This window comes from Micromys minutus, assembly GCF_963924665.1.
Source record: "Micromys minutus genome assembly, chromosome: 23".
Taxonomy (NCBI): domain Eukaryota; kingdom Metazoa; phylum Chordata; class Mammalia; order Rodentia; family Muridae; genus Micromys; species Micromys minutus.
Genome location: NC_137958.1, coordinates 4284122 through 4309041, shown reverse-complemented (window position 1 = coordinate 4309041; position 24920 = coordinate 4284122). Strand labels below are relative to the sequence as shown.

The following is a 24920-nucleotide window of genomic DNA, read 5'->3' as shown; positions in this document are numbered from 1 at the left end:
CTAGTAGTTTGCTGTACAACAGGAAATTGACACAAAACACATGTGGTGGGAGTGGAGAACTAATTTACACAAATTGTCCTCTGACCTCAATACCTGCCCCAGAGCCACCCTTCAAATAAAAAGTGTGTGTGTGGGGGGGGGAAGGGGTAGCTGTGTTTAAAATAAAATGTATTCAGTAGGTATTATAACTGATGACAAGTGACCAGAGCAGGGGACTGGGTCATTTTAAACCCACTTTATTAATTTCTCATAAAGAACAGGCCCCCTCCCCCATATGTTAAAGTTTTTTGAAGGATCAAAGGTGACTTGAGACACTTGAGTCAAGGAAATATTCTGACACTATTCTAGGCTGCTACACTGCCATGTAAGCAACTGAAGATATAGTCATGATTGGCTTTTGATTTGTGATCTTTCTGCCTGCTTCCCTAGTGCTAGGATTTCAGGAACACACTGATTCACCTAGCATTACAGTTGACACTTCTTTCTTTTAAAGGATTTATTATTATTATTATTAATGATCATTTTCTTGAGACAGGGCTTCTCTGTGTAGTCCTGGCCGTCCTGAAACTCATAGGCCAGGCTGGCCTAGAGCTCAAGAGGTTCGCCTGCCGGTCTCCTGAATGTTAGGATTAAAGGTGTGTGCCTTAAAGCTGTCTTTAATGTTACTCAGATCTTTTTTTTTCAGACAACTGAGAAGATAATTTTTTAAAAAAGCAAGGCAGCAAGTATAATAGTAACAGAATTGGGCTGTATTCTGGGATCCCTCCCCCTTTGAACGGGGTGTTCTGAATGTCTACAAATTTGCTTAAATTACAGCTGGATCTGTGAACGCTGTCACTGCTATTGATGCATAACATACCACTCTCGTTGTTACAGTTTTAATGGAAATATCTACACATAGAGGATTTGACTCAGTGGAGACACTAGCTAGCTATGCAATGATGTTTGGCAAAAGTATCCTAGATCACCATGCTGAGTTGACATCACAGTAAACTGATCTAGAAACATTATGCTTATATTTTTCTATTAGTCTGAGAATTACACAGCATATTAAATATGTCAGGTACTATCTATGAGGGCTGGGTTACAGAAACTAATGTTCTTTAAATAATGAGAACAAACAAACAAACAAAAAAAGCTCCACATTAGGACCTGCTGTTAAGGATTTGATTTCCTGTCCCTGCATCTGGAGGCTCGAAACCACCTACTACCCCAGAGACTCTGAGTCCTCAGACCTTCAAAGTGCTTCTGTTTTTATTTATGAGATTTATAATTTAGTATTACAGAGAAATTGCCCTGTTGACCCTTTGGCTGTTAAGTCCCAATTTGCTGAACCACAAAGGCAATTTATCTTGCTCCTTAACTAAGATTAAGAGAAATGATTTTTCTCCAGTTGTTCAAATCAAAAACGGTCCATAAAAGGGATAGAAAGAAAAGGCCGTGTGAGTTTTAAAGATGAAATGTAAAATGTCAGCTAGCAGTAGTGAGTCACACCTCTCCAGCAATTAGGGTTAGGGTGAGGGTTGGGTCAAGGTAGGAGGATCAAAGTTCGAGGTGGGCCTGGACAGCCTAGGAAGACCGACAAAAAGCAAACTACAGTAAGACTTCACAGAAATCTCATGATAATTGAGGGTTAATCTTGTGTCCCCTGTCTCCCAAGCACCCTTTCAGGTACATGAACAGCTTTGGCCACAGTTTTACCTGCCACCTACTATTTCATTTCCTCTTCTCCCAGTCTTACTATTTATGTCGCTCAAAGCACACCTTCACACTTTTGTATCTTCAGTTATAGCTTGGTGCCAACAACCAGGTCTGTTTCCAAGGTGCAGTGAGTTTGAGTCTAGCTTTATTATCATTAATCATAAAGTCTCCTGAAAACCCTTAAATCTGATCCAGCTTCTAGAAACATAAAAGCACTCAATGAATTAATGGGTTTCACTAATTTACATGTTGCTTTCAAGCACAAAGCATCCAGGTTTTAAGAACCAGAGTAAGTCAAGCATCTGTTTAGCGCACGCTGTGTTATCTGTATAGTCAGAAACGCATCCCCCGCACCCTCCCCCCCAAAAAAAAACGATGCTAAAGTTTTCGAGGAGGGTGTCCTTAGAGGCTGACTCAACCTCTGTGAGTAGGTTAGGGGTTATTTCGGCCTCGCAGCCTCGGAGAGCCTCAGAGCCTGGCAAACCCGGGCGCGCATCGCGGCCGCCGTGACGTCAGAGACCCGGTTCTTCCTTAAGGCCGAGCTTTGTCTCATTGTCCCACACTAGAACCCACCCGTGACCTCGAAGGAAGCGTGCGCGCAAAGCGGCGCCCGGTGTTTTAGCCACAGTGTCGGCCGCACGAGGAACCCAGGTGGTGCTCGCTCCCAGCCTCCGCTCGACCCGGTCCTGCCCCGGAGACCACGTGGCGAGGTGGAGAGGCGCCTGGGCACTGCGGACGGAGCCCACATAGACCCTGGAGCGACGCGCCTGCGAGTCGTCCTCCCGCGGGGGTCCCCGAGGCGCTGGGAGCGGTCTTCCGGCCGGCCCCAGTCCCGGCGCTCCGCGTGAGGCTCGGGAGGCGTGGCCAGGGGCGCGCGAAGCCCCGCCCCGCCCCGCGGCCTGCTGGACTGGCCCTGTCTCCGTCCGCGGTCCTCTTCCTCCTGCGCAGCAGCAGCGGTGGCGGCCGTCTCTCAGGTCACGGAACCAGGCCGCGTGGGCGGCGGCGCACGCAGCTGGCGGTCTCCGAGGCGCGCGCAGCGCGTCCCTGTCTCCGCGGGTCGCGGAAGTGACGTGCGGCACCCCGGCAGAAGCGCGTTTGAATCGGTTCCCGGGTTGCTTCCAGGCCGCTGCCCAGTCGGTGCTGCCCGGCCCGCTGAGGCCCGGAGCCGCGGGGCTGAAGCCGAGGGCACGTGCGGAATCCGCGTCTCTGGGAGGCGCGCCCGAGAGCCGCGGGGGCTTCTCTTTTCTTCCCTCAACATGGCCTCGGAGGGCGCCAAGGATCCCGGCGGCCTCTCTGAGGGGTCTGGGAGGGATGGCGGCGTCGACGGCTGTAGGACGGTGTACTTGTTTGACCGGCGCGGGAAGGACTCGGAAATCGGGGATCGTGCACTGCAGGTCCCGGAGCGCGCGGGCTACGCGGGGTTCCGCGCTTCTGTGTGTCAGGTACGACCCGGGGCGCTGGAGGGATGCTCGCGAGGAGGTGAGGGTAGGTGGCGCGAAGCCTGGGTGGGTCACGGGTCACCGCCATAAACTTGTCAGATGGCCTGGATCCTGCGGCCTTGGCCTCTGTCGGGTGCCCGCGTTGCGGATGGTTCCCGGCCCGCCTGGCTTTGGCCGAGGAGGATGGGGTCCCGCCCCTCCGGGGGCCTGTGCTGGTCTAGCGTTCGGGACCTAGAAGTTAGTGGGAGCTTTTTGGGCTGAGCTACTACGCTTTATCGTTGCGAAGCAGTGAGGGAATCATCCTGTAGAAGAAGCACCTGTGTCTTAGTTCGTAACTTCAAAAGTTGTATCCACAGGACAGTCAGCATTGCGAGGGTTGCCCTGTTTAGAGGGGGTGACATTCCGGGAGTCCGGGGAATCCCAGGTTTCAGGGAGGCGATGGAGTCAGTTCCCAGGTTGTCTTGTCAGAAACGTTTGCCTAGTCCGTCCCAGCAGGATTCTTCTCTCAGAGTAACACTAAGTTACTAAGTATTCAGAGCTGCCCTTCTGGTTTTCTGAGTTCCAACTTATTTGGGAGTTCTTGAACTAGCTCCAAGTACCCATGGGGACAACAAAGAACGAGTGTACCGGTTTGGGGGGAAAAAAAAGAATGACTACGTAGCAAAACGTACTTTATGCTGTGAGATGCTTAAAGGCGGTGCTGTTACTGTTGCCAGAGCTTGAGATATGTTTGGAGGAGGGGAATCGCGGGGTTTTGTTTTGAGTCAGGGTCTTGCTGGCTAGCCTAGAAGCCTCAGTTGACCAGGTTGGCCTCGAACTTTCGATTATCCTTCTGCCTTTGCTGTCCAGTGTTGGTAGTCAGACGCTCAACTGCCACCGCTCTGGGCTCTGAACTTTTTAAAAGAGGAATATATATATGGCAGTGACCGATTTAACCTGTGTTTTGCTTCCAGAAAACTTAGTTTAGGATTGGCCTAGGACACTAATTCTCAGCCTACCTTAATGTTGCCGTCCTTTTATACAGTTTCCTATGCTGTGGTGACCCCCCCCCCCACCAAAAAATTATTTTCGTTGCTACTTAATAACTGTAACTTTGCTACTGTTATAAATTATAAATAAAATGTAATTACCTGTGTGTTTCTCTGTTCATATTTGTTGAAAAAATTCACATTGAGTTTCACTTTGCCAAGGTGGGCTTTCTTATGTTTGTAGCTCTATTCCCAGTGTCTTGCTGGACACAAGGGTAACTGCTCTCACAGGTGGGAGTGGATACATGAAGTAGGACAAAACTAGGTAAACACCGAAGTTCATTCTTTGCCTGTCGCATATGGGGGTAGATTCTCCGTGGCTTGTTTTAAGTCTAATTCTCATTCTGTAGTCATGGCTGGCCTCTGCCATGTATCTCAGTGCCAGCAAGTTAAAAATGAAGGAGCCTCAATATTATTCCCACGAGTCCATATATATATATATGTGTATATATATATATATATATATATATATATATATATATATATATATATATATATATGTGTGTGTGTGTATATATATATATATATATATATATATATATATATATATGTATATATCACTGTAATACATGTTTTAAATTTAGTTTCTTTTTTTTCCCACTTAATATTGCCAGGGATGTGTCTTTTACTTTTTATTCTTAAAAAGTAAAATTTATTTGATTATTATTTATGCGTATGGGTGCTTGCCTGTGTGTATGTCTGTGCACTGGTCCTTGGCTGGTGCCTTCAGAGACCATCAGAGGGGTGTCTTGTGAGCTGGCATATGAGTGCTAGGAATCAAAGCTAGGTCCTCTGCAAGAGTAGCATTGCTCTGAACCACCACGTCTTCTCCAGCTCCTTGGATCTGTCTTCTTTGCACTGTTGCTTTGTGCTACAGATCCCATGGTGGTGCTTGCATTACTCAAGTGCCTTTGTCCTGGTTTGTTTGTTTCCTTTTCTTTTTAAATTTTTATTTATTTTACGTATGTGAGTACACTGTCACTCTTTTCAGACACACCAGAAGAGGGCATCGAATTCCATTACAGATGGTTGTGAGCCACCATGTGGTTGCTGGGAATTGAACCTCTGGAAGAGGTTGGTGCTCTTAATCACTGAGTCATTTCTTCAGTCCTAGCTTGTTTTCTAGGATGTGATAAAACATTCTGACCAAAAGCAGCTTTGGGGAGAAAAGGGTTTGTCCATCATTGAGGGCAGCCAGGGCACGCCCAACTTGAATTCTTATCTTAAAGAATATTTTATGTCAGTGTATTACATGCATGCTTCTTGCTCTGGTACAGTGTTACCCATGGAAGCCAGAAGAAGGTGTCAGATCCCTTGGGACAGACAGTTGTGAGCTGCTATGTGAGTGCTGGGAATCAAACCTGGGTCCTCGGGCTGAAGAGATGGTTCAGTGGTTAAGAGCACTGACTGCTCTTCCAGAGGGCCTGAGTTCAAATCCCAGCATATATATATATGTGTGTGTGTGTGTGTGTGTGTGTGTGTGTGTGTAGGTAAATCACCCATACACATAAAAAAATACCTTATGTAATATTCATACATGTACATCATGGGTTTGGGTCAGATCCACCCCCATTCTCTCCTCCAATTCTCCTTTGCCCTTCATCATTTAATGTGCTCCCTTTCTTTCTTTAAGAATACGCACTGGGCCCATTTATTACTACCTGCATGGAGCATGGGTAACCTGGCAGGGCCCTCTCCCTCAGCAGCCTTCAAATTGCCAGTAACTCCTCAGATATGGATGAGCTGTCTTGAGCTCCTCTCCAGTCCTTGCTGGGATTTCAGGCTGGTGTGATCATGTACAAGTCTTGTGCACACAGTCCCAGTTGCTATGAATTTGTGTGTGTAGCTGATCTGTCATGTCTGGCAAATACTGATTTGCCTCCATCTGCTAACCTAGGCCTAGTCCTGGAAGCTTCTAGCCTCTCTACAATCTAGGCCTAGAATGTCTCTGAGACATACTGTTGAATACGCTCTCCCCTTGCTAGTGCTTTCTGATCTCTGGCAGATTCAACTCAGCTGTTTTGGCTGTTATGTAGCAAGAACACAAAATTTACTCTTAACAGTTTTCAAATATACAAGATATTATTTTGATTCTTAACATTAGATTTATTGTGAGTGTATGTACACATTACACAGGCACATGTTTATGGGCATGCTGCTGTGTATCATCAGAGGATAGCTATAAGGAGTTGGGTTCTTGCCTTTCCCTGTGTGAATCCTGGATTTTGTTTTGGTTAAACACATGCTGACTGACTCTGTCTTCTCTCAGCTTTCCTGAATTATTCTGCTTGGTCTCAAACTAACTCTGGCAATCTATTCTAATCTTTTGGCTCCTCATTCTTTCTTCACCTCTGTCTGGCATGTTCTGTCTGTGCAACCTGTCTGTAAAACCCTGCTTCCTCCTTCCTCTCTTTATCTCTTGCATAGCTTCCCTTTCCTCTGTTTCCTTGAGAGTTGAGCATATCTCTGATTTGTCACTTTTTCTGCTCGATTTGTCTGCCACTAAATTAGACACTTTCAAACATGGGTGCTTCCTTTTTACAAACAAACTTTACCTTCCTTGTTTGGGATTAATGTTAAGGGCTGAGCCACACCATAACTAGAAACATAATCTCAGGGTTCACAATGTGATCAAATATTCTGTAATAAGAGGGCCAAGCTATAATATTTGGAAGGTTAGGTTTATGAAACACATTTTAATTTTCAGCTACTTCCCTTATAAAGGAATGTTTTGTATATTCTTAGTTGAGTAAAAATGAATTCAGGTAACATTTAGATAGCATTCCTATCTATAGATATGTAGGTAGGTATATTGATAGTTGAAAGGCAGAAACCATCTATGAAGTTAGTCATAAACTGGATTAAGTATGCTAATCCATTATTCTAAAAGAATCCTTAAAACCTTACAAACAATAGCTTTATGGCTATATTGTATGAAATAATTAGATACTTATAATATTTTCCAGTTGTACATTAATCTTGAATATTTGCACATAGTTTTGTATATGTGTACATGTGTGCAGTTGTGTGCATGTGTAGGCCAGAGGTCAACCTGGAGTGTCATTCAGCATTGTCCTCCTTGGGGTGTGTATGTGTGTTAACTTTTGTGATTAAGTCAGAGGACAAGCTTAGTTATTAATTATTTTTGAGACAGAGGTTCTCATTGACCTACAGTTACCAAGTGGGCTAGGCTGGCTCTTCCTATGGTAAGGGTCCTGGGATTGTTGGGTTTGGCAGCAAGCATCTTTAGTAGCTGAGCCATCTCACAGGTTTGTATTTAGAGTTTTCTGTGTTCCTGGGTAGCCTCTGTGTAGCTGATAATGACCTTTCTCTCTCTGCATCCTGAGTGCTCAAATAACAAGGGTGAGATACCATTCCCTGACTTGCCCCCTTACAGTATTATGTGACTTATCTATTTCCATATGTATCCTGTAAACTACAATTTAGCTGAAAGGCTTCATTCAATACATTTAATAAGTTCAAGAGGATTCAGATGGTCTCAGCTGGATTCATCCATTAAATTCTGATTTAATGGCCACCTATTGTTTTGTTTTAGACAAGGTCTTATTATGTAACCCTGGCAGCCTGGCCTGGAGCTTCTGGCAGTCCACCTGCTTCTGATTCCCAAATTCTGTTATTACAGATATTTGCCAACACACCCAAATTTATTTTTATCTATTATTAATCTGTGGCCCAGGATAGCCTCTAATTTAAAGCAGACCTCCCGTCTCCTTAGTTTTGGGATTACAAGTGTGAGCCACTGTGCTAGATTGCATGGTTCATCTGATGATGGTGTTATTTTGATCTCCCTTCTCTGCTTATTTGCTAAGGGGTCTCCAGCCCCTGCTACATGAGGATTTTATGCAGGTAGACAGTGTTTAGCTATGGACCTAGCCCTAGCTGGGATTCTTTAACAGCAGCCTTTAAGCTGAGCATTGTGGTATTTATCTTCATTTGTGTAACTGAAGATTGAGGCAGGAGGATTGCTGCAAGTTTGAGCTAGGTAATGAAAGCCCTGTTTCAAAAAAAAAAAAAAAAAAAAAAATCCATATCCCCTCCCCAAGGGAGCAGGGAGGAACCGCATTGCTTTTGTGAAGCATAATTGTTTTGAAGGAAAAAAGTGGTCTAGGGTTAGCATTCCAGTTAGTTCTATAATTAATCCTAAGAATTTTATTTTGAGGGGCTGGAGAGATGGCTTGGAGGTTATTAAAGCACTGACTGCTCTTCCAGATGACCTGAGATCTGTCCCCAACACCTAAGTTGGGTGGCTCACAGCTGCCTGCAACTCCAGCCTCAGCATCTGATGGTCTTCGAGATTGCACGCTCGAGCGCACACACACACACACACACACACACACACACAGAGAGAGAGAGAGAGAGAGAGAGAGAGAGAGAGAGAGAGGCAAAGATTCAGAGAGAGACAGAAAGAGAGAGAATTAAAAATCTTTGAGAAAAACAATTTTATTTTGTATTACTGGAAGGTTTGCACTGATAACTTAAAATTGTCTTAGGTACCCTTAGGTAGGAAAGATTGTTTCATTTTAGAAATAGTATGACTTTCCCTTTTAATTTTAATGAGTGTTACTTTATTTTAATTATTTTTGATATTTTTTTGATCTTTTTGATTTTTGTCATTGTCATCAGTTTTTCCTTTTTAAAAAATTATTTTTTATTATATTCACTTATTAGTTGTTTAGTCTGTAGGGTGTGGGTGCTGTGGCTAGACGGCAGTTTGCAAGAGTTGTCTCTCTCCTTCCATCCTGTGGGTCCCAGGGATTGAACTCGGGTCCTCATGCTTGTTCAATTGTCTCATCAGTTCTGTATTTTCCTTCTGATTACTCAGGCTCTTGCTCATTTTGTTTGACTTAACCTTCCTAATTAAGGAAGCCTTTTTGTAACTTCTTTCATTTTGTAATATTCTTTCTTTGATTTGTAATTTGATTTAAAAGTTTTGTAATAATGTTTTTAGAAAAAGGTCAAGCTTCTTTAGGTACCTGTAGCATACATATTCACCTATTGTATAAAACACCTATTGTCTTTCAACATATCTATATATCTGATTTGTATAAAATAAGTGATTGTAATGCTTTGTTTCAAATGAATTGATTTCTTATATAATGGGATGGTAAAGCTTACTTTTGGGTGGTTCCTCTTGATGTTAAAATCAAGGGCTTTTGAGATGACCAGTGGATGCAGGTGCTTGCCACCAAGCCTCAGGACCTGAATTCCACGTCCAAGACCCACATGGTGGAAGGAGAGAATGACCCTCTCAGGTTGTCCTCTGACTCCTACACATGTGCCATTGGCAGATGTGTCCCCATAAATGAATAAATGAATGTAAAAAAGTTAATCCTTTCAAAACGTCTCACCTAGTCACTAGTGGCTTTTCCTATAAGATCTTTTAATTTGTTCTTTAGCAATTTTGTGTGTGTGTATAGTGTATCCTGATCATACCCACCTAAGTCTTCTTGCCTTTACTCCATACCTCCCCAGTACTTCCCTCATCCCCACGGAATGTAACTCACTGAATCCAATTGCTGCATCTGACATGCTCAGCTGTGGGGCCATCTTCCCAGCAGCCACACCTTAAAGAAAAATGGCAACTCCTTCCCATCTGACATCAGTTGCCTGTAGCTCCTCAGCTGGAGATGAAGTCTTCATTCCACATGGGAATGTTCACTGGCTTGATTTTGTAGGTTTTGTGCAGGTGTGTGTACTGGCCGTGTCATGTCCCCAGCTCTTCCCACCTCCCAGCTCTCACACACTGCTGCTTCCAGTGTGCTCCCTGAAGGGAATGGGGAGCTTTGATATAAATGTCCCACTTTTTCCTCAGCCTTTGGCCAATTATGAGTCTCTGCATTGACTGCTGCCTATTGCAAAATCAAACTTCTCTGATCATGAGTTAAATGTGAATATTTAGAAGGCAGTTTGACATGTCCACTCAACAGCAAGATAATCTTCCCTTAAATCCAGTGACCTTCCCAAGTCATGGGCTTATGACCAGATTTACAGTACCAGGCATGAAGTCCCACCTGTAGAGCAGGCTTCAGGTTCAGTCAGAAGCAAGTATGTCACTGTTGTATTAGAAGGGCATGTCTTGTCTGGCAGGTCAGTATGGTAGTATGTGGGGCTGCATTACTGGGGGAGACCACTGTGACTTTCCTATCTAACTGTCACTGTGAAAGCTAGCCATCAGAAAGGAACTTTCCAGGTCACTTCCTATTTGATCTTTGTCCTACAACCATAGTGTGTTGCATCTTCAGTAATAGGGTCTTAGCATTAGTTGTAGTAGGCAAAGAGCAATACAATAGCTTGTGTTGTTTTGGAGGGCTTTGGGGCCTCCATGACCAATAGCTTATAGGAGGGCAACCTGTGTCTGAAAATTTCTTTCAATAACCCCTGTCTTCTGGAGGAAGCATTGTCCACCTATGCAGAACACCTCTGTTCAATTGTCTTTAAAATTCTTTAAAATCTACATATATATATTTATATACACACATATGTTATTCTTTGATAATTTAGACAGGACTTTATTTTTTTTGCTACATCCACAGTCCCTACTCACCCAAGTTTGTGTCCTTTTGATTATTTATTTATTTATTTATTTATTTATTCATTAATTAAGATTTATTTATTTTATGCATACGAGTACACTGTCACTCTATTCACACACACCAGAAGAAGGCATTGGATCTAATTACAGATGGTTGGGAGCCACCATGTGGTTGCTGGGAATTGAACTCAGGACCTCTGGAAGAGCAGCCGGTGCTCTTAACCACTGAGCCATCTCTCCAGCCCCCCTTTTGATTTTTTTAACAAAGCCCATTAAATCTATTCACGTTGCTCATATACTCTTGGTTTTGGAGCTGTCTGCTAGAGCACAGCTGACTCCCAGGGCCTATAACCTTCAATAGGGTTCTCCCTGTCCTGGCAGCTGTTAGTCAGTATTGTCATGTCCGTGAGGGGCAGGCTGTAGTGCCCACCTCCTCTCCATTGTTGGGAGTTTGTTTTTCTGGTGTGGGCTTGTGCAGGCCTGTGTGTTCTTTCGTAACTACCATGCGTTCATGTGTGCAGCCACCCTGCTATATCTGGAAAATACTATTTCCTTGTAGGCATTCTCCAGCCCCTTCCAGAATGATCCCTGAACCTCGAGAAGACTAGGTGTGATGTGGATATACCATTTAGTGCTGAGCATCCCAGTCTCTTATTCTCTGTACCTTGGTCACTTGTGGGTCTGTGTTAATCACTGTTTATTATGAGCAGAACTTATCTTATGAGGGTTGAGAGATAACACTAATCTATGGATACAGTGGAAAGTGTTAGAAATAGTTTAATACTGTGCCAGTTTAGCAGAAGAGTAGCAGGACCTCTGCCAGGGACTGTGACCATCTAGCCACAAGCTCTTGGCCCTGACAGGGTTTCACCTTGGGGAGTGGGCCTTAAACCCAGTTAGAATGGTCTCATTCTTACCTCACTAAATGGCCCTGGTGCCTGGAACTCAGCTGCATGCTTCTGCTTTCCAACCTCTGGAACTAAAGGCATGAATCAAAATCCCCAGGAAACTATATATTTGTAATTAGCATATAAAGCATTTGGTTTTTGTAAGGCTTTTTATACATCCTTAGCACTGGTTACCAAACGTTCCACCCCTTCTTCCACCTCATCTGTGACTGCATCCCCACATAAACCTGTAACTCCAGCGTTCCCCTCTACGCCTGGATCACATGCCTTCTACCTTCCCCTCTTCCCTTTCAAGCCCTAGTCCAGTCCTCCCTCTTGTAGATCATTTTTGGCTTCATGACCTCTACAGACACTCCAGGTTAATTGTAGAAATTTAAAATCCGAAGCTACGATCTGCATATGAAGGAGAACATGCATTTGTTTCCCGGGCTTGAGTTACTTAAGATATTTTCTATTTCTATCCCTAATCTGAACATTTCACAAACTGTTTTTTTTTTTTACTGCTGAATAAAATTACTCTGTGTACACACCACATTTTCATTATCTGATGATTTTTATGTGCTCTGCATAGCAAATAGCAGGAAAAAATAATATTGTTAAATAAGCAACTTATATGGCTTATAGTGATTGATTTTGCAAAGTCAAACTTAAAAATACTGAGTTCTATATTTCCTAGACAAATGAGTGTAGTATTTGTAATATCAGTATGTTCACATTCTTGCAAACGTGAATAGTACATTTATATACTTTAAGTAATGATTGGTTTTATTTCCTTTATTTTGGATAGACAATTGGCATTTCATCTGAAGAAAAGTTTGTTATTACAACTACAAGTAGGAAAGAAATTACCTGTGATAATTTTGGTAAGTAGAAAAGTGTTCTTTTGTGTTTATTTATTTATTTCTTTGTGTAGTAAGAGAGCAGTAGCTGTACAGCATTGTCTGACCAGAGCTTTGATTATTTGGAGTACTTGGGAAGCAAGAGAAGAAAGGCCATTGCTTTCACAGATCACAGTTTTCCTGCTGTCAGCTGGGCCCATAGGAGAGTGAGGCTTGACTTTACCACCACCTCTCACATGGTAGTTTATAACCATCCCTGACTCCAATACTAGAGACTCATACTTTCTGATCTCCATATGCACAAGGCATGCACTTAGTGCACAGACATACATGCAGGCAAAACATTAATGTAGATAAAATAAATTTTTTTAAAAGAATTATTTATTTATTTCATGTATGTGAGTACACTGTCACTGTCCTCAGACACACCAGAAGAGGGCATCAGATCCCATTACAGATGGTTGTGAGCCACCATGTGGTTGCTGGGAATTGAACTCAGGACCTCTGGAAGAACAGTCAGTGCTCTTAACCACTGAGCCATCTCTCCAGCCCCATAAAATAAATCTTAAAGAAAAAAAAAAAAAAAAGAACTGAGTGTTTAAAAACCTAGGTGTGTGGTAGGTGCCTATAACCTGAGCAGTTAGGATGTGTGGTCAGAAGGGTCAGGAGTTCAAGACGTGCTTGGGCTGTATCAGACTCCCTGTCTCAGAAATACTGAGTTTCTAGCAGGCCTTCACTAGGTACCAGCCTCTTATGTTCTAAAACTTAACAGATTGTGTGATGTAAACTTGTGTTTTACTGTATTTGTAAAATCATTCTTACTTGCATGTCTTTATTTGTGTATGTGTGTGTTAGTACAGAGGTCAGAGGACAACTTTGAATAGTTTTCCCTCATTCTACAGTGTGGTTCCCAGGGGTTGAACACAGGCTCTCAGATTTGGCCAGCTGGTTCCTTTATCCATGGAACAATCTTGCTGACTCAGCCTGTGATGGTTTTTACAAAACTAAAAATAAAAAGTGTGTTTTAGCTACCATGGTAGCTTACTCCTATAATCCCACCACTCAGGAAACTAAGACTTGCCGACCAGCCTGGATAATATAGTGAATCACAGGCAAGCTGAGGCTACAGTGAGATCCTGTTTCAACAAACAGACAAATGACGTTGAGCATGGTAATGTATACTTGTAGCCCCAGCATTTGGGTGACAAACTCTCCCTGAGTTCAAGACCTGTCTACATAATGAATTCCAGGGCAGTCAGTGCTACCCAATCAATCTCCAATAAAGAAATATTTTAAAGGTACATACATTGGCACACTTGTAATCCTAGCATTCAGGAGGCTGAGGCAGGAAGGTAAGTTTGAGGTCAGCCAGAGATATGTTATGAGACCTTGCCTTTAAAAAGACAAAGAAACAAACAGAGAAACAAAAAACAAGGGAAACTACATTGGATCAGCAGGTAAAAACACTTGCCTGATCCTTGATCACACCATGGAAGGAGAGAACTGACTTCAGAAAGGCATTTTCTGACTTTTACATGTGTACTGTGATATGCATTTGCCCACATGTGTGCTGGCATCTGTACATATATACACACGCGCGCACGTGAGCACACACACACATGTGCTCACGTATATTTAAATACTTGAGTATTTTAGAGTTGTGAAAATGTTTATGCTTTTTTATTTATAACTGGAATTTCTAAGTTGAGCCATTAACAGTTTGGTTATGCTGTCAAGGGCATTTCATAGATATAATTTACATAATTCAAGGTTCTGACGCTGTGCTACACTTAGGGTTTTAACTCTTGATTACAGATGACATTGTTAGAGATGGAGTCACTCTGTACCTGCTGAAGTCAGTTGACCAGTCACTACTGACAGCGACAAAAGAGAGAATCGACTTTCTACCTCACTACGACACTCTGGTTAAAAGTGGCATGTATGAGTATTATGCAAGTGAAGGGCAGAATCCTTTGCGTAAGTAATCTGTTCCCGCATGTTTTCAAAATCTAGTCTTTGATCCTTTGGTCACATAGGCTGTTCCTTTACATTCCTTTAGTTCCTCTTTATTATAAGTCATGATATCTTGTGTTGATCTACTTTCTTAGTTTCTTTGTGTGTATTTGACTGAAATTGGGATTTTTCTTTAATTTTTTAATTTATTCATGTATATGTGTGTGTACTTGAGTGGATGGATGTATATCATATGAGTGGTTTCCCAGGAAGGCCAAAAGAGGGTGTCAGATCTTTTGTAGCTGGAGTCATGATTTGTCATCCACTGGGATATATGATGGGAGGGCTGGAAACCAAACTCAGGTCCTCCTTAAGAGGAGCAACTGTTCTTGACTGCTGAGTAGTCTCTCCAGCCCCAGTCTGTTTTCTTTTAATAGCGTGTGATATTTGTGTGCAGATCTCTCTGCCACCATGTACATGTGAAAGTCAGAAGACAGCCCCTCGCCTTCTACAAAGTTTAAAGCGGGGGGGGGGGGTATCTTTGCTGGTGTGACTGCCAGGCTAACAGAACGAGAGCTTCCAAGCATTCTGTTGTCTGTGCCTATAGGAGCACAGAGATTGCAGGTGTGTGCTGCTACACATTTGACTTACCCATTGAACCCAAAGGTAAAAACAGTCACTGCTAACCATTAATAGAATTAGGGACCTCATAGTTAGACATGTTTCTATGTCTTGAATACTTGTCTCTTGATTTATTCTTCCTACTAGCTATAGATGTCTCTAAAAAATACCTTTTACTTTCTACTTATTTTTTATTTGCTTATTCTGGATTAGCCTTGCACATAGAGGGTTAGCATTCTACTCCAGAGTTATAACCAGTCTCTGCTTTGTAAATTTAATTGTGAAAATAAATTTGTGTGCCTATTGTCCTGTCTTTAATATCTTCTTCTAAACCTTAACAGCTTGCCTTTTTTGTTGTTATAGACTGTGGTATACCAGATCTTCTCTTTAGACTCCAAAGTACCTTATGCCATTAGTGTGTTCATTAGAAAACTGTATTAAAATTCTTTTTTCTTAAAAGTGTCTTACTGATACAAATTAAAAAACAGGTAGTGAAAAACAGCCATATTGATATTACCTGATCATCACCAACACCTTGATGTTTATCATTTCTATTAGTTGATTTTAAAAAATATATTTTCTATATGTTAAGTGCAGACATGGTATTAACAGACAAGTGGAAAGTTCTTTTATGGCCCACTCTACTTGACAGTACCTCTAGTTTGTATCTCCTTTCAACCATTCAAATGCCTGTCAGTCTGCTGTCCTCCCCTTCAGCTATCTTCAGATCACTATAGAACCTACAGTAACCAGAAAGTTTGGAGTAGAACAAGCTTTTTAAAAAGTATTTATTTTATTTAATGTATGTGAGTACTTGTGTGTATGTAGATCTATATACCATGTGCACACAGTATCCACAGAGACCAGAAGAGGGCATTATAGCCCTCAGACTCTTACAGAGGTGGTGAGTGTCTATGTGGGTGCTGGGACTTGAACCTAAGTCCTCTGGAGGAGCAGCCAGTGCCCTTATGCTGGGCCATCTCCCCCCCAGGAAATAAGCTTTAAACACTAGATCTATTTCTGTCTTTGCCTATGTGTATACCTGTGCCTTTGTTATTTGATCCCTTTGCTCATTTCACCCTCCAGCAATACTACCTTCTAATACGCTGTAGAATTTACTCACTTCCTTAGTTACTTTTCAGTTGCTGTGAAGAGACACTGTGGCCACAGCAACATATAAAAGAATTTGGAGCTCTTAACAGAAGAGGATAGAGTCCATGATCATCATGGTGGGAGTGAGGCAGCAGACAGGCGTGGTGCTGGAGTAGCGTAGAGTTTACATCTGATGTGCAAGTTGGTAGTGGAGAGAGCTAAATGAACCTCAGAGCCCACTCTCAGTGACACACCTCCAGCTGGGCACCAAGCCTTGAAACGTGGGGCCACTGTCATTCAAACCACCACACTTGCGGTTACCACTTTCTTTCTTTTCTTTTCTTTCTGCCCCCTTTCCCTGCTTTTAAGACAGTGTCTCACTTTATAGCTCTGGCTGGCCTGGAGCTCTCCTGCTGTGTAGACTAATCTGACCTCAGACTCACTGAGATCTACCTGCACCATCACATCTAACTGTGATCATGATTTTTGTATGTATGTATGTATGCATGCATGCATTCATTTACTTATCTGTCTACTTATTTTATCTGTCTGTCTGTCTATTGTCTATGTAACCCTGATTGTCCTGTAACTCTATGTAGATAGGCTTGGCTTGAACTCATCTACCTGCCAGAAGGCAGAAGCAGACTAGGCTGTTGATCCCTTTGAACTGGAGTTATAGATGACATGAGCCAGCATGAGGGTGTTGAGAATGAACCTGGGTCCTCTAGAATAGCCAGTATCTTTAACCCCTAACCCATAGGTACAGCTCTACATCATTTTTTTAAAGATTTACTTTTGTGTGCATGTGAGAGTCTCTGCATATGTATGTGTATACTATGTATGTGGAGTGGAGTCCAGACGAGGGCACTAGGTCCCCTGGAACTGGAGTTTCAGGCTGTCATATGTCACCTGATATGGACTGATCTCTGAGCATCACGTGCTCTTTGACATAGAGCTTTATCTCTAGCCCACTAGGGCCTGTCCTAGAACTTGTTTGTCAGCTTGGTCTTGAACTCTCAGAGATCTTTATACTTTGCTTCCCAAGTTCTGGGATTAAAAACACATGCAACTGGGGCTGGGGAGATGGCTCAGTGGTTAAGAGCGCTGACTGCTTTTCCAGAGGTCCTGAGTTTGGTTCCCAGCGGCCACATGGTGGCTTACAACCATGTATAGTGGGGTCTTATGCCCTCTTCTGGTGTGTCTGAAACAGCAACAATGTGCTCACATACAATAAATAAATCTTAAAAAAAAAAAAAAAAACACATGCAACTATCCTTCGTCTGTAATCATGTCTTTAAAAGCTTAGAAGTCCTGACAGCTTCTGTAGTAGATGCTTCTCTGCTACCATGAGTCCTAGGGATGAAATTCAGGTTGTCAGGCTTGATGGCAGCACCTTTACTGATGAGCTATCTGCCTGTCTCATAATTACATTTTATTTCTCATCTTCCAGTAAAATGTTGAACTCAAAAATAGAACTTTTGTATTTTGCTATCCCTAGAGCAGTGTCTGGCAGATAGTAGTAGGTGCTTAAATATTTGAAATTTTAGTCAGTTTTAAATAATTTCCTTGGAGATACATTTCTGAATATATACTGTGTAGTCAACAGATACATTTGTTTTAAAGGCTGTGGGAGTAGTTTAATTACTGTACAGATTGTATCAGTTTTCAGCTGTGCCTTCATTACCTAGATAAGTGGGGAACCTCTGTTTAACCTTTGTGTATTCCAAGATCTCTTCTCATGTCTTTGCTTCAGTTCGTCCTTATTTGCTGTGGCTAGGCTTCAGGTCATGTTCATCATTTCTTTTATCTATTTTCTTTGAGACGACAGGTCTGAGGTTGTTTTGTCTGTATAGCAGTGAAACAAAGGCTTTACTTCCCGCTGCATAGTTTCTTTGTTAAGGACAGTGTCTGTTTCGGCTTCCTATGTAATACTTAACACTCACTTATATAAATTGTTTAGATTTCTAGAGGCAGAAATTCAAACCTGTCTCAGCGGTCCTTTCCCTGTTTCTTTTTGGGGGTGGGACAGGGGGAACATTGGTTTCTAGACAGGATTTCTTTGTGTAGCCTTGGCTTTCCTGGAACTAGCTCTGGGTGGCCTTGAATTCACAGAGATCTGCCTGCCTCTGCCTCCCAAGTGCTGAGATTAAAGGTGTGTGCCACCACTGCCCTGCACATTATTTCTTTTCAATTAGAGAAGAGTGTGAGAAATAGTCGAGTGGTTGCTTTGCAGGGAGGAGAGTGTAAAACAGTCCTGCCAGTAGTGAATTTGAGGTTGGTAGTGTGCTAGGAGCCAGTGGCGTGGAGTCAGTGTATTGCCATTTGTTGTAGATTTTCTGGAAGAGAGATGAACAGAAAGGGTTCCAGTGACTACCAAATAAACCATCCCACCTTCGTCTAGCTTAGCAAACCAGTGACGTTAGGGGTACTTTCAGGAGCATGCGCAATTGAAAAGCACTTGTACACTTGAAAAAGCCCACCTGTCATGGTGGTGACTCTTGAAAGCTATACCTAGAGTACTCCCTGCATAGTTTACAGGCCACTCAGCCAGCAACTGCCTACACTTTTATAACTCTGGAAAGGGATCTTGTAAGATTCAAGAGTTTTTTCCGAGCCTTGTTTATTTGTTTATTGCTTTTTGTTTGTTTTGTTTGTTTGTTTTTTGAGACAGGGTCTTATTTCGTAACTCAGGCTAGTTAGAATTCACACAAGATGTGTTAGTAAAACCTCAAACACACACAGATCTCCTGGCTCTGCCCTGAGTCCTGGGACTAAACATGTGCCCCCAAGCCTGGCTTGGGCCTATTTTAGAGTCTAGAGCCTTGTCAGTTTTGCTTACTTCCTGGGTCCTGTGAGTTTATGGGAGAGAATATTTTAATTTGAAGGAAATAGTAAAGCAATATTATTTAACATTTTTTTGACTTGGTTTATGTAGTAAGAATATAACATTCTTTTTGTTGCTATGATGACATATCTGACAAAAAGCAGTCTAAGGAAGGGTATATTTGTTCTGATTTTTACATTTCATCATAGACAAAAAGACATAGTCTGAACAGAAAGCAATCTAGTCATATCCCACCCCGTCAGAGAGAAGAGAAGGGTGAATGCTCATACCCGATATCCTTTTGGCTTTTGGTTTTTTCAAATATTACTTGAAGCAACTTAAGGAAGAAAAGGCTTTACTTGTCTTGAATTTCTGGGTCACAAATTCACTGAGGGAAGTCAGGGCAGGAATTCAAGCAAGAACTCAAGCAGAAACCACGAAGTGCTGTTAACTCACTCACTCTCTGGCTCCATTGCTATCATCTGCCTAGGAATGGGCCCTTCCACACCAATTCTTTTTTTTTTTTTTTTTTTTTTTTTTTTTAATTTATTTATTTTATGTATATGAGTACACTGTAGCTGCGTTCAGACACACCAGAAGAGGGCATCAGGTCTCATTACAGATGGTTGGGAGCCACCTTGTTGCTGGGAATTGAACTCAGGACCTCTGGAAGAGCAGTCATTGCTCTTAACCATTTAGCCATCCCACACCAATTCTTATCAAGACAGGCATGCCCACAGGCCAGCCTCATTTGGGCAGTTCCTCAAGTAAGGCTTCCTCTTCCCAGGCAAATTTAGATTGTACTGGTATACTGTCTTTACTTGTGTACTCAATCTGATAGCTGGAATAGGTCTTCCTACTCAATTAACTTAATCTTTAAAAAGAAATCCATCGCAGATATTCCCAAGGAGTTGTCTCCAAGCTAATTCTAGATCCTGCCATGCTGATGATTTAAATCACCATAGGAACTATGTTTGGGAGTGCAGCCTCTCTTTGAGCTCCTGACCAAAGCTCTGACCTCAGTCTCTGGAGTACTGAGATCACAGGTGCCTGGGAACTTTTCTGTTGCCGAGAGGAGACTCTGTGGCCAAGGCAACATAAAGAAGAAAGCATTGAGTTGGGCTTATGATTTCAGAGGGTTAGAGCTTTGATAGTGGTGCTAGGGCCCAGAGGTAAGCACCTTGAGTGGCAGCTGAGATCCACGCCTGGATATGCAAGTGTGAGGCAGATGGCACATTGGGAAGGTAGGAACCTTTCTTCCGAAAGCTCATATTCCACCCAGTGACACTCCTCCTCCAACAAGGCCATACCACCTAACTTCCCAAATAGTTCACCAGCTGGAGACTTAAACATTTAAAGCAGCACACTAGCTATGTACCAATATATGAGGCTGCTGTTTAACATGGTTTTGTTAGTCTTTAGAATTCTATGTGCAAGCTAGCTAGCTCTGTGTGAGTGTGTGTGTGTCTACAGAGGATTGAATCTAGGGTATGTTCTCAGTGAATTACTCAGGTTGCTCTGGAACGCACTTTGTAACCCAAGCAGACCTTGAACTTAAATCTTGCCCCAGCCTTCTAGTAGTTGAGGCTACAGGCCTTTGGTCACCAGACTAGCTTCCTAAATATGCTCTTTTTCATTGCTGCTGTTTTTGATACTGTGTTGCTCAAATTTGTGCCTAATGACTTTTTTTATACGTAGTGATTAGCCATGAAACTTATTTTGAATAACATCATTAGACTCAGCGTAATGCTTAATACTTGTAGCTGTTTGGAAAATAAAAGTGGTTGCTTTAAGCTACTGGAGTTTCTTCTACTTTGAACTTTTATAAAACATTTGGGATGGAGGGGCTAAGCAGTGTTTTCTCAATCTCTTCCAGCATTTGCTCTTGCAGAATTAATTGACAATTCATTGTCAGCTACTTCTCGAAATGTTGGTGTTAGGAGAATACAGATCAAGTTGGTAAGAAAATCATACATACAGAACTGTATTTTTTTGTTAGTAGTATATTGGAAACATTTTTAACTTCTTTTGTGTATGTTTGTACGTACTTATACATGTCTTAGGTATTCATTTTTATTTATAATTTTTTTAACACTGCATTGTAAACACTTGAATATTTTACAATATTAATGCAGAAGGTTTTGTTAACTACAGTGTAGTTTACAGAATCAGTCTTCTGTTCCCAGATTATTTTCCCTCCTATAGTTTTGCCATAAGAAGCAATGTGAGAATAGTGTATATTTATATATGCCTTGATTATTTTTTAAGTTAAATTTTGAGAAATGATATTTTCAGGTTAAAAAAAAGTTAAAAATTCTAAAGCATTTGATACATATACTAGTGCCTTTAAGACTTTTTCTTGTGTGTTTTTGTTTGTTTTGTTTTGTTTTTTGAGACAGGGTTTCTCTGTGTATCCTTGGCTGTCCTGGTACTCACTCTGTAGAGTAGGCTGATCTTGAACTCAAAGAAGAGCTGGGATTAAAGGCATGCACCACCACCTCCCGGCTGCCTAAGAAAACTATTTCTACTTATACCAGTGATATGGGCGAGCCTGTTGAACTTCACACTCAACTTTTCATGTTTTAAATACTGATTGGAGCTTTCCTGTCTTTTTATTTCATAGCTTTTTGATGAGACACAAGGGAGACCTGCTGTCGCCGTGGTAGACAATGGAAGAGGAATGACCTCTAAACAGCTTAATAACTGGGCTGTGTATAGGCTGTCAAAATTTACAAGACAAGGTGACTTCGAAAGGTTAGAAAATCATGCTTTTCCTTCTAAATGATACTTGTATATTTTAATAAGGGTAAGAACTCTAGTGTGTTCTAGGATATAGATGATGTATTAGAAGGCTTGCTTTTATCAGCATGTTTGTTTTATTACAGGGTGTTGTAATATATACTACATCCAAAATAGAACATGTGCTTTTCCATTGAATGATACTTTTTGCATTTTCTGAGGTCTGTGTGAGTTATGTTAACATTGGATATTGATTTAGGATAGTAGAATGGTGCTTAGGATAATTTTTATAAACCATTTCATACTACTTGAAAATCCTTAGAATTGCATACTATTCATTAAAATTCTGTATTTCTCTTTCCAGCCTCAGTTTTTCAGACTATCACAGCTATTAGGGAATACAATCCAGCTTTGTATCAGAACATACTTGTAGGATGTGCTTACTGCACAGGGGAGCTAGGTGTGGGAACTCATGCCTGTAATCCGTTTCAGCACACTCAGAGTTTAATCCTATGAGCAAAGATTTTCAGTGATTGTCCAGGTTTTGTGGTGTTGACAGTAGAACTCAGGCAGGTGCCTTCTACTGAGCCACATCCCCAGTCCTGGCTATCATTCCACCTGGTTTGGATTACCTGACTATTTATTGGTTATGGGACACTTGTCATTAACACTTTACCTCAGTGTCACTTTAGTACTTAGGAAATGGGGATATAGTCCATCAAGGTTTTGTGAAAACTGAGCTAGGAAACAATATTTTAGCTAGTGCCTGCCATATGCATGAGCTGTCGCCTTAGTTATTTCTTACTCCTGACACAACGCTTCTCTCCGTAACCATCTTTTGTACCGTTTTCACAAATGCATGACACTCAAGAGTGGTTAAGAAGCCAGCATGAAGCTCGGCATGGTGGCAAGTGCCTTTATTCTCAGCACTGAGAAGCAGGTGGATCTCTTGTAGCCTGATCTAAAGAGCAAGTTTCTGGGCAGCCAAGGCTGTACAGATAAACCTTGTCTAAAAAAAGACCGGCTGGGGGTTGGGGGGGCACAGGCCTGAAGGTGTACAGCACTACGATTTTACCGTCTGAGTGTAGGATTTTGCATCTGATTGACAAAGATAAAGAAGAGTGATAAAACATGATAAAGAAAAGTGGGAAACTAGGGGAAGGGGAGCCAGGGAATCATCTTCCTGCCTTTCCAGTTGGTTTAACTGGTGTAGTCTACAGTCTAATTACAGCTCTGTTTTCATTGGACTCACCAGACACTGATTTTTCTCTGCACCATAACCAATTTTTAAAGACAAGTTAGTTATTTTACTGACACTCTTCAGACACACCACAAGAGGGCATCAGATCCCATGACAGGTGGTTGTGAGCCACCATGTGGTTGTTGGGAATTGAACTCAGGATCTTTGGAAGAGTAGTCAGTGTCCTTAACCACTGAGTCATCTCTATAGCCCCCTTAACCAAATTTTTAACTTAACTCAAAAGTTAAGGAAATTTCCATTTTTGGTACAAAGCATCCCTTTTCTGGATTAAGTTATGTATATGTGTATATATGTATGTGTTGTGGTAAATATTGAATTGTGGAAACCTTTTATCTGGCACCAGTGTTGGCACCTGGGCTCCTTCTCTACCAAGCGGTCCCTAAACCGCCCTCTCCCAGCTGTCTTTCTTTTAGTCTAGAACTTTGGCTACCGGTTCCCATGTGGAGCTTCAGGTCACCACACTAAAATGGCTTGCCCCAGCTGCTTCTCTACCAGCCTAGAATTTAGCTTACATTCTTCACAGCCGGGGTTTGTATGTTAAATTCTCAATCCACAAATCCTCTATCCAATAAGCTTATGACCAGTGGACAAAGATATTAACTGCCCATCTATATGAGATAAATTAGACTCATAGAAACCCTTAAAAATAATCCTAACAACCTCATCAAGCTAGAGATATAGGTTTATGTTAAGTAATATATGACTGGACAGTGGAGAGGTAGGCGGGGAAAGAGTCTGTAAATAATTATAGCTGCTACATCTTCATAGTGTCTTTCTTTGGATGCAGTACCCATCCCTTGACCCACTCCAATTTCTGCCACTTCATCATGTGTTAGCCTTTAATCTGGAATCCACTTAAATAGAATAAATTATTGGTTGCTTTTACTGCTTGTTTTTCAGTTTCAATTTGATCCAAGGGTGATGTTATAAGAGACAGGCTATGGAAAAAGGAAGGCTCACAGAAGAAAACACCTTTTGCTTTATATTTGCTCTATTGAGAAATGTGAATACACAAAAACATAAACATTTTGAATTATTGGCTAGAATTGTGAAGAAAATGTAATGTGACAGAGCTTAGCTGTTGTAACAGTATGTTTGAGTTGAGACTTTCTTCAAGAAAGAAGGCATTTTACATGTAGTTCTAATACTCTGAGATTTATTTTTATGTGTGCACACCAGCATGTATGTGTGTTTATGTATGTGTATTCAAGTACCCACTAAGCTAAAAGAGGGTATCGTATCCTTTGGAGCTGGAGTTACCAGTGGTTGTGAGCCACCTAATGTGTGTGTAGAGAATGATATACAGTATTCTCAAGAGCACCAAGTGTTCTTAACTACTGAGCCATCTCTTTAGTCCTCAGTACTCTGTGTTCATGCTGAAGGAATGAGGATTAACAGGCTACCCTGTGCCATGGAGTGAGATTACCTAGATAGGTAGGTGGGTAGGTAGGTGGATGGATGAAGGAAGGAAACCCAACAAAACCAAAGATACTTGGTTTCTAGCACCCATGTTGGGTGACTGACAGCAACCTGTAACTCTAGCTCTAGAGATGTCTGTCTGTCTGTCTCTCTCACCCATTTGTTCATCCATCATTCACCTACATTGATTCCACAGCACTCTAAGTTCCCTCTTTTTGTATCTCTCAGTTCCTCTGTTCTTTGTTCCTGCATTGTTCGTGCTTATTTGTATGCGGGGTTGTTTTTGGTGGAATTCAGTTTTGTAGAATAGTCAACAGTCTTACACTGAATATTTTCTCAGCACTTTTTCTTTCCTTAATATTTTATATGAATATTTTCAAACATGCAAAAAGTTGAGATTCTACTATGAATGCACTCATGTGTGGGTCTTTCCATCAGTTGTTAATTTCTTTTATGTGTATGTGTGTGCCTTACTATGTATGTGTAGGTGCTTGTGAAGCCCAGAAGAGAGAAATCTGATCTCCTGGGATTGTAGTTACAGAT

General features: G+C 41.8%; 1 protein-coding gene across 1 annotated transcript in view; it reads left to right on the top strand.

The window, feature by feature from the left end:
* The first annotated feature begins 2676 nt into the window (after positions 1-2676).
* Positions 2677-24920, top strand: part of SMCHD1 (structural maintenance of chromosomes flexible hinge domain containing 1) — a 119108-nt gene continuing 96864 nt past the window's right edge. Inside the window, exons 1-5 of the mRNA XM_080936447.1 lie at positions 2677-3143; positions 12417-12492; positions 14284-14445; positions 20835-20917; positions 21582-21712. Of these exons, the coding sequence (XP_080792573.1) occupies positions 2958-3143; positions 12417-12492; positions 14284-14445; positions 20835-20917; positions 21582-21712 (638 nt within the window). The 5' untranslated portion in view covers positions 2677-2957. The remainder of the gene's footprint in view (positions 3144-12416; positions 12493-14283; positions 14446-20834; positions 20918-21581; positions 21713-24920) is intronic.